This window comes from Mustela erminea, chromosome 9, assembly GCF_009829155.1.
Source record: "Mustela erminea isolate mMusErm1 chromosome 9, mMusErm1.Pri, whole genome shotgun sequence".
NCBI lineage: Eukaryota > Metazoa > Chordata > Mammalia > Carnivora > Mustelidae > Mustela > Mustela erminea.
This window is the reverse complement of record NC_045622.1, coordinates 51,706,831-51,720,896: the sequence shown is the minus strand read 5'-3', so window position 1 is coordinate 51,720,896 and position 14,066 is coordinate 51,706,831. Positions and strand designations below refer to the sequence as shown.

Genomic DNA, 14,066 nt, shown 5'->3' with positions numbered 1-14,066 from the left:
CATGGGCAGGGATTAGCTAGACAAACACATGGGGAAAGGACATTCCCCATTCACAAAGAAACACCTGTATGTTATCAGAAATTTATATAAACAGTTTAGGATAGCTGAAGCAAAGGAAAGTAGATGTAAATGACTGAAAAGATGAAATGAGTGTGGAAAAAGGAAACCTGTGGATGGTATTCACATAGCTGCTTTGACAAACTGGAAAGATGGCAGTGCCATTTCCTGACACAAGGAATTCAGAAGCAAATAACAGATTGAGGGAATGATGATGAATTTCATTTGAGCATGGTGAGGTGTTTACACAACAGCTGCTGGAGAAGACAATGGACACTTTGCAGGTGGGATCTGAGCAAGGATTCCACATTGGAGACAGAATTTCACAACACCATTCTTTGACCATTAACTTGATTTTGTACAGGTTTTAACTCTTTTACCTCCACACCCATAATTCTTCATGAAGACCTTCAATTCTTTAAGTCCACCACTTTTCCATCAACACCTACTACCCCTATTTTCTCCACTGCTCCTCAATCTATCATGACCTTCTGTACCTATTTCCAGCAATCACACTTCCCAACACCCAACCTGGTTAATCGAAATATTCACATTTCTGTATTATATGCAAACAAACTAAACATTCCTACTAAACCCTCTCCACTTGTCCTTAACTTGCCTGAAATGCTCATTCCCTAGCTATATAGTACACATGAGGAAACGGGTAAGGCGATAATGAAATTCTCAAGTCTTTTATACCAAGAGTCTGCTAATACATATTTCAATCAAAATAGTTCATTTTTAACATACATAATACACTAAAAGAAGAAATTTCTTTGTTTTAAGTTCCCACTATAAGAGACTAGCATAAAGAACCATCATTATTCATAGATACTCAGGAAATAAAGTTTCATGGTGATATCTTTTCCATGAAATAGAGCAAAAAAAGTGATTAACATATTTAACTCTGTTGTGGGCTCAATTTTATAGTAGAAATTATACAGAAAAGATTAGAAGAATGAGAATTTGTGCTTCACAAATTCAGTTTAACAATACTTACTGAATATCTACTATTTTTAGTAGGCACAGATATTTAGGATGTTTATAACCTATGAGATAGATATGAGAATAACTGCGAACTGGCTAAATATTAAAAATAGGAGGAACTTTTTTCTTTAGGACATGAGATAGGTGAGTACTATAAGAGAGGAGAAAAAGAGAAAAACAATTTCTATTGAGAAAAACAGGGAAGAAGTTAAGGAGAAAGCCCTCTTTCAGTTGAGCCCTGGAGGAATGAGATATGGAAAAGCAGTCTAATGCTACAGGGAGGGGCATTAGAAACAGGTGTGGACTGAAAATGCACAGCACAGATAAAATAGCCATAGCCAAAAAGATCTTGAAAATCAAATGACTATAAATTAATGAAGTTCAGATAACATCAAGTGGATGAAGAATGAGAAAGTTATATGGGTTGGGAAGACAGTTTCACACTCGGTTATAAGGAATACTTCAGTCTAACTCAGGTTCACATGTTGACATTGTTACCACAGCCACTTAACAAGGATGAGTACATCCTGCGTATGAATGTTTCACGGCTTCTGAGTTCAGCATCTGCACTGATGAGATGACCTGGGGGAATGAGTTTAAGATTGCTCATACCAAACACAAAGCAAACAATTAATCAAACTGGAATAAAATGAACTGGAAGCCCGTGCGGATTGTCCGCTTCCCCCCAACCACGGGAATAGCTGACTTTTTGAATAGCTACTTTTTGAATCTGAATAAAAGACAAGTTTAAAGAAGAAAATAAAAATTAATAGAGACAGCCACTGCTTATTAGTTGAACACTGGTGTATATTTTTCCAGACTCTTTCCTACAAACACATACACATGCCTACACACACACAATGTAACACCTTGAGACACATTCTACTTCCTTTTTCATAACCACTGTTTTTCTTGTAACATGTTGTAAAGCTCTGTCATCAATTTTAATGGTTATAGAGTAATCCACTGTTTGGACGATTTCATAATTTCACCCTCAGTTTATTGCTAGGGTCCACTGTACCTAGTTTTAATATTTAAATTTCTTTGTTGAACAGTTTTTATCATTGTTTTTTGAAAAACAAAGAATTAAAGTAAATTAATTCCAGTATAATTAACAGTTATATTAGTTTCAGGTCAACAGTATGTTGATTCAACACTTCCATACATTGCTCATCACAGCAAGTGCACTCCTTAATCCCCATCCCTATTTAACCCATCCCCTCACTTGTCTACCCTTGGTAACCATCAGTTTGTTCTCTGTGGTTAAGTCTGTTGTTGAGCAGTTTTAACTATTTCTTAAGATTAGTATCTCATGATTTATACTTTCTTAAAGGTTGTATTAATTTCCTAAGATGGCCATAACAAATCACCACGAACTGGGTGGCTTTTAGCACAGAACTGAATTCTCTCACTGGTAGAAAGGCCAAAAGTCTGAACTCAAGGTGCTGGCAGCACCACGCTCTTCCTAAGGTTCTAGGGAAGAACTCTGCCTAGTTTCCGGTGGCTCTCAGCATCCTTAGCATTCATTCCTCAGCATCATTCCTACCTCTGCCTCCTTCTTCACATGGTCTTCCTTCTCTCTGTACCTGTCTCCTCCACATCTCGGAATCCAAATGTCCTTCTTCTTTCTTTTATAAATATGTCATTGAATTAGGCCCACCCTAATTCAGTATTTTAATTGGAATTATATCTGCAAAGGCCTTCTTTAAAAAAAAAAACAAACGATCGTATTCACAGGAATTGTTTTTTGGGGGGACATAATTCAAGCTACTATTGATGTTATTTAAAAGCTACTACGGAGAGAAATTCGTAGCATTTACTTATTTTTTAAGATTTTATTTATTTATTTGACAGACAGAGATCACAAGTAGGCAGAGAGGCAGGCAGAGAGAGAGGAGGAAGCAGGCTCCCCGCTGAGCAGAGAGCCCGACTTGGGGCTCAATCCCAGGACCCTGAGATCATGACCTGAGCTGAAGGCAGAGGCTTTAACCCACTGAGCCACCCAGGTGCCCCTGAAGCATTTTATTTGAATAGAATAAAACTCACTGAATCCTTTCATGAATCTAAGATATATATGGGATTTAGTGATCTTATTTTTACTATATACTTAAACATTTTTCTGTTTTATCCCAGAAATTATTTTATTACTCACCAATTCCTCCTAAGTAAAAAAGAGTAAAACATTGAAAATAGAAAAAGATGGGTGCCTAGGATGCTTAGTGGGTAAGAGGAAGATGCAGAGTGAGAGAAAACATCATCACTATTTCATCTTACATTGTCTTACTGCAGTGCACGAAGTATTGTGTCATCTTCCACACAGGTCTAAGAAAAGCCTGGAGACATGAATGTTGTGGTCTTTTTGTAGTTTTCAGAGAATACAGTTGAGAATTGAGGATCTTTTATTTTTTACTCACAATGACAAAGAGAAGAAAAATGATAAAGATGCTCCATAAATATTAGACAAGCCAGGAAACGAATGCAAAGAGACAGATTGTAACAATCTAGTCTCCAATAATAATGGTAAAATTGGTGTAAGTGAACTCTCAGACTAGGAGCCTACAGATAACGATATCTTAAATGAATTTTCTCAAACCCAAGAACTGATAAGTGAATAATACATTTCTAAGGGCCAAAAGGAAATATGATATTTCTAACCAATTAGTTACTCTACAGTTAGGACTTCATCATGCAATAATATGCAACAGGAAATGGGATCATACCATTATTTTGGAAGGATACGTTACAATATTCTTTCATCATCTACATTTGTGTACCAAAAATTTACTTGACATGGTTAACCAATGAACAAAGGCTGAAAGCAAGTATGTATACAAAAGCTTCTGGAAGAAAATGTATCATGTAGAAATGAAAAAATAAAGTTATTTGATCATTGGTTTTTACACATTTAAAAATAAAAATGTTTTGCAATTATGAATCAAAAAGGATGGGCACCCTCTCTTCAAAATTATGAACTGTCACATTCTCAAAAGTATTATTTTTTGATGATGTGAGTGCAAGAACTAGAAGTAATAATAAGCTTGAAACTACTAAAGAAGTATTGGAAGTCCAGAATCTGTATATAGACATATTCCTGGTTCATGCCATGGCAATTGATAAACAGTTAGCTACACTCAAAGGGCTGTGTCTGTAGGGAGTACTTTCAAAACCCAGAAAATTGAGGATAAAAATTGGGCTTTACCACCATCATCAAGAAAATGAAAAAACAAACTATAGAATAGGAAAAACAAATTGTAAATCTTGTATCTGATAAGGGACTTGTATCCAGAGTATATAAAAAAAACTCTTAGAACTAAATGATAAATGACAACTAAACTTAACAAAAAAAGAAACAAAATATTAACCAGACATAGCTCCAAAGAAGATATCCAAATGGCCAACAGGTACACCAAAAGATGTTCATCAGTAGTCATTAGGGAAATGCAAATCAAAACCATAATGAGATACTACTTTACACTCACTAAAATGGCACAACAAAAAAGACATAAGTGTTGACAACAATGTGGAGAAATTGGAATTTTTAAAAATTATTTTTATTAACATATAATGTATTATTTGCCCCAGGGATACAGGTCTGTGAATCATCAGGCCTAGACATTTCACAGCACTCACCATAGCACATACTCTCCCAATGTCCATAACCCAAGCACCCATCTCTCCTGACCACCATCCAGCAACCCTAAATTTGTTTCATGAGATAAAGAGTCTCTTATGGTTTGTCTCCCTCCCAATCCCATCTTGTTTCATTTTCCTTCCCTACCCCACACAATCCTCCACCCTGCCTCTCAAATTCCTCATATCAGAGAGATCATATGATAACTGTCTGAGAAATTGGAGCTTTTATACATTGTTGGTGGGAATGCTGTAAAACAGCATAGGCATTGTGCAAAATAGCCTGCAAATCCTCAGAGTTAAAATTACCACGAGACCGAAAGGTTCCATTCCTAAAAACCTACCCAAGAGAAATGCAAACATGTTTACACAAATACTTGTACTCAAATATTCATAGTAACATTAGTAATAATAGCCAAAAAACAGAAACAACTTATATGTCTATTATTACCTGCTGAATGGATAAACAAATGTGTCACACTCACACATATAATGTTATTTGGTAATAAAATCAAATGAAATACACATGCTAGAACATGGACAGATACTGAAAATATTATGCAAAGTAGAACAAAAAAATGATACACTACATATCCCATTTATATGAAATACCCAGAATGGGCAAATTCACAGAGACATAAAATAGATAAGTGGTTGCCTAGAATGGGAGGGAGGATGGGCAGTGACTGCTAATGAGAAAAAGTTTCTTTTTGGGTGACAAAAATATCCTTTAAAAAAAAAAAGTTTTATTTATTTTTTGAGAGAGAAAGGGAGAACAAGCCAAGGGGAGAGACAGAGGGAGCAGCAGACTTCCCGCTGAGTGGGGAGCTAGGGCTCCATCCCAGGACCCTGGAATCATGACCTGAGCAGAAGGCAGATGCTTACCAACTGAGCCACCCAGGCACCTCTGATAAAAAAATTCTTAGATTATGGTGATATCTGAACTGTGAAAATATACTAAAACCCATTGAACTGTATACTTTAGGTGCTTTTTATAGTAAATAAATAAGAAATATCTCAATAAAGCAGTTTTTAAAAATTTGGGCTTGCTACGTTTATATTCTCATTAAAATTCTAATGAAGTTTATTTTCACTAACCCCTTATTTTTACTTCTGCAAATTTTTCATAAGATGGAATAAAAATATTTATTATAAATAAGGTCCATTACCCCTGGATGGTAAATGGTGATGTCTATTTTCTTGGTATACTGAAGGTTAATCAATCTTCCTAAATGGACATTTAGATTGTTAGTAGTACTTTTCCCCTAGTATAAACAAAGTTGCTTTCAACATTTCTGTTTATACACCTTTACAGAGTTGTAAGATCACTCCCTTAAGAAAAATTCCTAGAAATGAAATTCTTTGTAAAAGGTATTTCTCTAAAAAGTCTGTTCCAAATAATATTTCCAATAGCAATGTTTAAGAGAAAAGCATGTTTTATCCTGAAATATCCTTGCCTACCCTGCTTCCTCCTCTCTCTCTGCCTACCTCTCAGCCTACTTGTAATCTCTGCCTGTCAAATAAATAAATAAAATCTTTAAAAAAAATGCATAATAAGGAAAAAACACCTGTTAACAAAACACCAAAAGCAAAAAGCAAAGCAAAACACAATGAACAAAAAAAGAAAAGCAATAATCATCAAAAACTCTTTCAAATACATTAGGCTATATTACCTGTTCCAATTCTGGCTCTAACTGACAAGAAATGGAAAATTTTATTTATATGACATTTCTGAATATAGGTTTTGCAATTTAGTGTATTTCCAATTCTCTCAGAATAAACATGTCATTTACAAATTATATTTATAGGAAGATTGTAATAAAAATACTTAGCTTTCTTTTAAACAAAAGAAAGCTCTATCTGCCCAGAGGGTTTAGAAGCAATAATCCACTGCCAGTAGGAAGGTACCCAATGACTGAATCTTGGTTTCTAAGTAACACTTTCCAATATAAGGAACCGAGTCTCTTTGAAGAAATGGCTGCTTCAAGGGCCAGGGTAGGAAAAATAAAAAAATAAGGCTAGGATAACTGCCAAAACTTGGAAGCAACCAAGGTGTTCCTCAGAAGGTGAATGGATAAACTGTGGTACATCCAAATAATGGAATATTGTTCAGAAATGAGCTACCAAGCCATGAAAAGATGTGGCAGAACCTTAAACGCATATTACTAAGTGAAAGAAGCCTATCTGAAAAGGCTACATACTATATGATTCCAACTATATGACCTTCTGAAAAAGGCAAAATTCTGGAGAGAGGAAACATATCAGTGTTTGCTAGGGGTTAAGAGGGAGGAGTGATGAATAGGAGGAGCACAGAGGATTTTTAGGGCAGTGAAACTATTCTATGTGATACTATAATGATGGATGTGTGTCATTATTACTCATTCGTCCAAAACCAGAGAACGTACATCACCAAAAGTGAACCCTAATATAAACTCTGGACTTTGAGTATTAACACGTGTCAGTGTAGGTTCACTGATCATAAAAAATAAGTACATAAAACAAGTAAATAGATAAATAAATAAGGAAGTACTCAAAAAACAAAAGGATAAAGGCAGGTCAAAAGGGTACTACAAGAGTCAATCTGAATGAGTTCCCAATAGCTAAAGCTAAATCAGTTGGAGCAACAAAATATATAACATAGAATTAGAGTATAATCCAACATATAAAATAAATATGAGTCCATCCTGATATAAATGATTACAAAAATAAATAAGGGTGAAGAGACAACAAATCTTCCAAATAGAAGAATTCCAAATACTCTCCCCTCCAGGACATGATGCTTAATTCCATCCTGTGCTTCCTAACCCCTCATTCCCACCTCCAATAAGGGTGGGGTAGACCTAGTGACTTACTTCCAAAGGACAAAGAAAGGGAAAAACAGAACATTTTCAGTGGAGAAAATCAGCAAACACTATCTAATCCAAGTAATAAAGATTAATGTCACCATATGGATATCCCATAACCCTGATGATGGTAAAAGCACTTTACTTCTCGGTATTCTTTTCAAAAACCCATCTGACTCCAGTTGAAACACGAGAAAAACAACAGACAAATCCAGATTGGGATATATTCTACAAGTCATGAAAAACAAGGAAAGACTGAGAAATTGTTACAGACTAGAAGAGACTGGAGGAAACAAGACAACCAAAAGTAATGTGGGACATTGGATAGGATTCTGGAAGAAGCAAGCAAGCCCTGGTGGAAAACGTGAAATCCTAATGAAGTCTGGAATGTAGTTAACAGTAATAAACTAACAATGGGTTCTTAGTTTTGACAAAATGTACCATGGCAATGTACAATATTTACAGTGGGGGAAACTGGGCAAGAGGTGTACATTAAAAGTCTGCACTGTCTTTGCAACTTTTATATATTTAAAAATTACTCAGAAATAGAAAGTTTATTAAAAACAATAACAAATTGAACTTTAAAATGGAGTCATAAAACCACAAAACCAACATAGATATCCTTTTGGAAAATGTTAAACTTCTAAATTTAACTACATTTACTCTATTTTGAAAGTCTGTTAAATACAATTAAAGAAAAGGCTGAGGGAAGACTAACAATTTCTTACTGGAGATCAAATCAGGCATTAATTGGAAACATGAGGTACTGCATACTAATAATCCTGGAACTATGCATATTCAACTAGACACATTTGACTGACATGATTAGAAATACTTTAAAACACATTAAAAAAATACAGAACCTCACATCCTGCCAATTTAATCTTCTGTCAAGTTTCACTGTATACTGTGTTCTGTGGTTCATTGCACTTTACCAGAAAAGAAGGAACATATTTAATCCACTAGTGGTATTATAATAGCAAACCCTTAGTAAACTTACACCTTTCACATATTATGACACTTCTGAAGGGAAGGTACTTTGCTTCTAACATTATACATTGCCAGCGGGGTGCCTGGGTTGCTCAGTTGGTTAAGCATCTGCCTTCAGTTCAGGTCTCTATCCCAGGCTCCTGGGAGAGAGCCCCACCTTGGGCTCCCTGCTCAGTGGGGAGCCTGTTTTTCCCTCTTCCTCTGCTGCTCTCCCTGCTTGTGCCCTCTCTCTATCTCTCTGTCAAATAAATAAATAAAATAAAAAATTTATACATTAAAACATGAAAACCAAAATTTTAAGAAAGATTATCTAAAACTTGGATATAAGGCCAGAAGGTAGATAGCGTGCCCTTTCTTTCTCTTACCAACAGAGATCACAAGTAGGCAGAGAGGCAGGCAGGGTGTGGGGGAACTGAGCAGAGAGCTCAATCCCAGGACCCTGAGATCATGACCTCAGCCAAAGGCAGAGGCTTTAACCCACTGAGCCACCAGGTGCCCCTAGTATGCCCTTTCGTTGGAATACTGGGGACACAGATTTGTTCAAAGGTTAATTACTTATGAGAATGTACTTTGCTCCATTATTCTATTGACTACTGAATTAAATATCCCAGATTAAGTAAAGTTAGATGTTAACTTGTAGATTTCTGTCTAGTAGAGTTACAAATAATTTTTGTCAGGTAGAAGAGAAAATTCCAAAGGTTAAGATTTATTGGTCTGTAGGATATTAACCAGTTTGTAACTAACCTCACAATCTAATTCTAAAATTCCTTTATTAAATTGCCTATATGAATACACAGCTCTTCAAATGCTCTCTGAACTAGCCTATTTTCCTTGTTCCCTTAGTAATTTATGAATTGAATAAAATATGTGATACATGTTCACTTCATACTTGTATGAGTCATGATTTTAATTTCTTAAAATTATGCTTTGAAAGGCATAAGGAAATTTCCATGACATGCCTGACATGACCTTTTCCACCCACTGCTCTGCAAATCCTATAGTCTCACAGGGATATTGCAGTAAGTTTTTTGCACAGTATTCTGAAAATATTGTTAATAATCTTGTTATTGGAATTATCAAATAATACTTCTTATTTCAAAGATAAATCAGAAAAGAATCTAAGTGTATGTTATTTTCAAGGCCACGTGATCTGACATCTAAGACTTTCTAATTTGTTACACGTCACTCCTGATGGTTCTGTGAGTTAATTTTCCTTATTTAAGCTAATTACTTAAAAAAATTTTTTTTCTTCCATCTGTTCCGGGTACCTATGTGTTTCTAAATGCAAGGAGCTGATACCTGGTTCAGATGTGAACTACACATAACTGCCTTTACTTTCATAAACATGATTAATTACACTTAAATTTTGATTACATATTTTGAGGTTTATGAGAAAAGAAAAAGATTAGCAAAAAGAAAAAAATCACAACTTCATCTTTGCAATGTTACATTTTTCTCATTAAAATCAAAAGTCTAGACTAATGTGATTTTAGGAAGAAACCTGGTTATTGTCAAGTCTAAATGTACTTTGGTGAATTCAAGTGAACTAACTGTAAACACTTATTTCAGTTTGTAGGTTCTGGCATGGTGAAAGAAAGCATTATTTCACTCCCATCCAACCACAATCAGTAGTCCATTAAAGCAAACAAGAAAAGAAAATTCTGTACCCTGACATCACTTCTAGGTGAAGTTGTCCCGAAACAGTTAAGAAAGCAGGAACATTGAAGAAATTCTCCTCAGGCACCTTAATTTTGCTTGAAGGCTGCAAATGAAAAACATGAGCCACAAAAAGCTATGAGATAGTTTGCTCTGCTTTCACATTCACATACGTGCCACAACTAAAATGACAATGCAATTCAGTATATGCGAGGACAGATCATTTTCATAAAAATAAAGGCAGTTCTCAGTACACTGCTAAGAGAAAATGCCTACTTAGAAATTGCTAAGGTCAAGGACATCTGCTCCACATTTTCAAAACATAAAACCAAAGGACAAAGTATTTTTGTCACAAGATACAGTTCTCCCTAAAAAGTGATTCTGACTAAGAGACAAACAAGTAAAGAGACTGTGAATTAAAATTTTTTAAGTTGAAGAAATACATAATCTCTTAAAATTCTGACCCATGACTGAAATTTGATTTCCTCAAAGGAAGAGCCTCTAGAACATGTGTTGTCAAGTTATTAAATTTTTAATAATAGTATTTTTAATGCAGATTTTTATAAATACATTATAAACTTTTACGTATATTAATTTAACTTCCACCACAATGCAGAAGAGCAGAACTCTATCTTTAAAAGATACAGTGAGCATTAGTGAAATAAGTCAAACGGAGAAGACAACTATCATATGATCTCCCTGATATGAAGAAGTGGTGATGCAACATGGGTTAAGGGGGTAGGAGAAGAATAAATGAAATAAGCCCTCATGATCCCAAGGTCCTGGGATCGAGCCCTACATGGGCTCTCTGCTCAGCAGGGAGCCCGCTTCCCTTCCTCTCTGCCTGCCTCTCTGCCTACTTGTGATCTCTGTCAAATAAATAAATAAAATCTTAAAAAAAAAAAAGGAATAAAGCCAATTTTAAATACACAACAGAGAATGTGAGACTCCTTTAAGAGACTTAGTATCAAATACTGAATTACAGAAACACATGAAATGAAGACATCTTTTTAAATTCCATTAGTTCTAAAAATATTACCTATCAGATACAGGAATATATGTGTATGAATGAGAAATCTAGTGTAAAAATTACCAATTGAAATCATTCATTTATTTTGTAACTGGCTTTTACTTTTCAAACTTAATTTGACACTGGTCCTAAATGTCCTATCACTGCTTTTTAAAAATCTATCTTGGATTCCCATATTCACTGAAAACGTATTTTTTCTAAGGACTCAAGTACATAAGACTAAAATATTTGCCCTGACCTGTGCCTGGATTTTCAAAATAAAAAAGTGTGTTCTCTGTAGTTCCTCACTACTTAATAAATAATTATTTTTCAAATAAGACCCAGCACATTTATAAGAATATTACTATTTTCTCCTTTCCTTCACCTCTTCAGTCTATAATTTGTATTTGTGTTCTATCTTGACTTCTCCTAAAGTGATTTCTCTCATTTCCTGTGAATATAAAAGTCTAGTGTTTATGGTATGATTACCTTTTAGTCTTTCATTTATTAGCATTTGTACAAAATAGAATCTGATCCTCTTACATCTCTTAAACCCAGCTTATTTAAATAGGTATAAACATATCACTACTTCATCATGCCATCCAATGTCATACAAACTTACATACTGAAATTCCTACTACAGTTTTAAAAATTACTTCCTCTTATTTCTCCTTTACATTACAATTTATGCATTACATTGATTTTTAAAACTTCTAAATTAAGTTATACTACCTATACATTTTATTTCAGAATATTAAAGGGACATTATGAAATATTTTAAAAAGTAATTGCTAAGAGTGGTGTAGATAAACATCTACACCATAGATTGCTCTGAAGGGCTGTCCCTCCACAGAAAAACTGAAAATAATGAGTAAAAACTGTCAGAATCAACTGTGGGGACTCTGGAAAACAGTTAAAGGTTTCTAAGAACCAAATGCTGAATTGAGAGAGGAAATTTAAAAATTTGAGACTTCACCACTAACAGCAGACTGCATATTGTCTCAAGAACACATGCAATATTGTTCAGGACAGACTATATGCTAGGACATAAAACAAGACTCAATAAATTAAAAAAGATTAAAATCATACAAGTTCTTTTCTTTGACTGCAATGGAATGAAACTAAAAATGTTAGGTGGTGCAGGGGCTTAGGAAAACAGTTTCATGTTTCCTTAAAAAAGATAAACAAAGATTACTATATAACCTACCAATTCTATTCCTAGGTATATACTTCAAAGAATTAAAGCTGGGTACTCAGATACATATATATATGTTCATGTTCATTAAGAGCACTATTCACAACAGCCAAGATGAAAACAATTCAAATGTCCATTAACAAATAAATAAACAAATGTAACATATATAAACAATAGAATAATATTCAGCCATAAAATGGAATGAAGTACTTATATACACATTAAAGTAAGACTAAATCTTGGACATGTTATGCTGAGTAAAAGTAACACATAAAAGGCCACATATTGTATGATCCCATTTATATGAAATGTCTGAAAGAGGTAAATCCATAGAGGTTGACTACGTGAGAGCCATGGGTCTGGAAGGAATAGAAGATATGGGGATGGGGCATGAGGTTTTGAGGTTTGTTTTTGGGATGACGAAAATGTTTTAGAACTTGATACAGGTGGTAGTTGTATAACATGATAAATGCACTAAATGCCACAAAATGCACCCTTTAAAATAATTAATTTTATATGAATTTCACCTTAATTTTTAAAAAAGTATATATAAACAAGTAACTATTGGATTTGACAGGGTCAAAAACTAACATAAGGGGGTGCCTGGGTGGCTCAGTGGGTTATGATCTCAGGACCTATGCCCTCAGCTCAGGTCATGATCTCAGGGTGCTGGGATAGAGTCCCACATCAGGCTCTCTGCTTGGTGGGGGGCCTGCTTCCTCCTCTCTCTCTACCTGTCTCTCTGCCTACTTGTGATCTCTCTCTGTCAAATAAATAAAATCTTAAAAAAAATAAAAACTAACATAGGATTGCAAATTTAAGGTCTGTAATCTTAAATACTTCTCAGTAATGAAGAAAGAATTAAAATATACCGATTAAAGGGGCGCCTGGGTGGCTCAGTGGGTTAAGCCTCTGCCTTTGGCTCAGGTCATGATCTCCGGGTCCTGGGATCGAGCCCCATATCGGGCTCTCTGCTCAGCTGTGAGCCTGCTTCCCCCCTCTCTCTGCCTGCCTCTCTGCCTACTTGTGATCTCTCTCTTTCTCTCTGTCAAATGAATGAATAAAATCTTAAAAAAAAAAAATACCAATTATGCATCCAATTTTGTGACCTTGCCAGTACATAGGATTTCTTTAACTAAGTTCCCACACTGCAAGTAATAAATGACAAATTTATGACAAATTTATGAAAAATGGACAAATCTGACATTAAAATTAAGGATCTCTATTTAACAAAGGAAGATACAGGCATAGTCAGAAGAATGACAGGTTAAGAAGAAAATATTTTCATTGTGCCTGGATGGCTCAGTCATGAGATAATGCAAATCTTTTTCTTGGGGTTTACAGTTGAACCCAATATTGGGTGGAGAGATTATTAAAAAATAAAGTCTTCAAAAAAAAAGAATAATATATTTTCAGCACCTAAAATTGACAAGTGATTAATGGACAGGACCTATAAGGACCTGTCGACAAGAACAAGAAAGAAAAAAAGCTGCTCTGCAACTGGACAAGGGATATGAAAAGAGATTTTTTACAAAAAAGGAAAATATGAATGGCTAAGATATATGAGAAAACACTCAAATTCACTACAAACAAAAGAAATGCAAATGAAAATAAGGCACTTTAAGAAGAACTCATTATATATACCAGCTTGACAAAGATTACAAAGTTATTTAAGGTCAAGTGTAGGTACAGATTCAGG

The 14,066-nt window shown here is 34.8% G+C and overlaps 1 protein-coding gene across 3 annotated transcripts in view; it reads right to left on the bottom strand.

Moving 5' to 3' along the window:
• Positions 1–14,066, bottom strand: part of NARS2 (asparaginyl-tRNA synthetase 2, mitochondrial) — a 126,933-nt gene that overhangs the window by 56,111 nt on the left and 56,756 nt on the right. For 2 of the 3 annotated variants that reach the window (XM_032356734.1, XM_032356735.1), the window contains exon 6: positions 10,175–10,269. The exons of the other annotated variant lie outside the window; for it this stretch is intronic. In XM_032356734.1, coding sequence (XP_032212625.1) covers positions 10,175–10,269 — 95 coding nt within the window. The remainder of the gene's footprint in view (positions 1–10,174; positions 10,270–14,066) is intronic. 3 annotated transcript variants of the gene reach the window in all.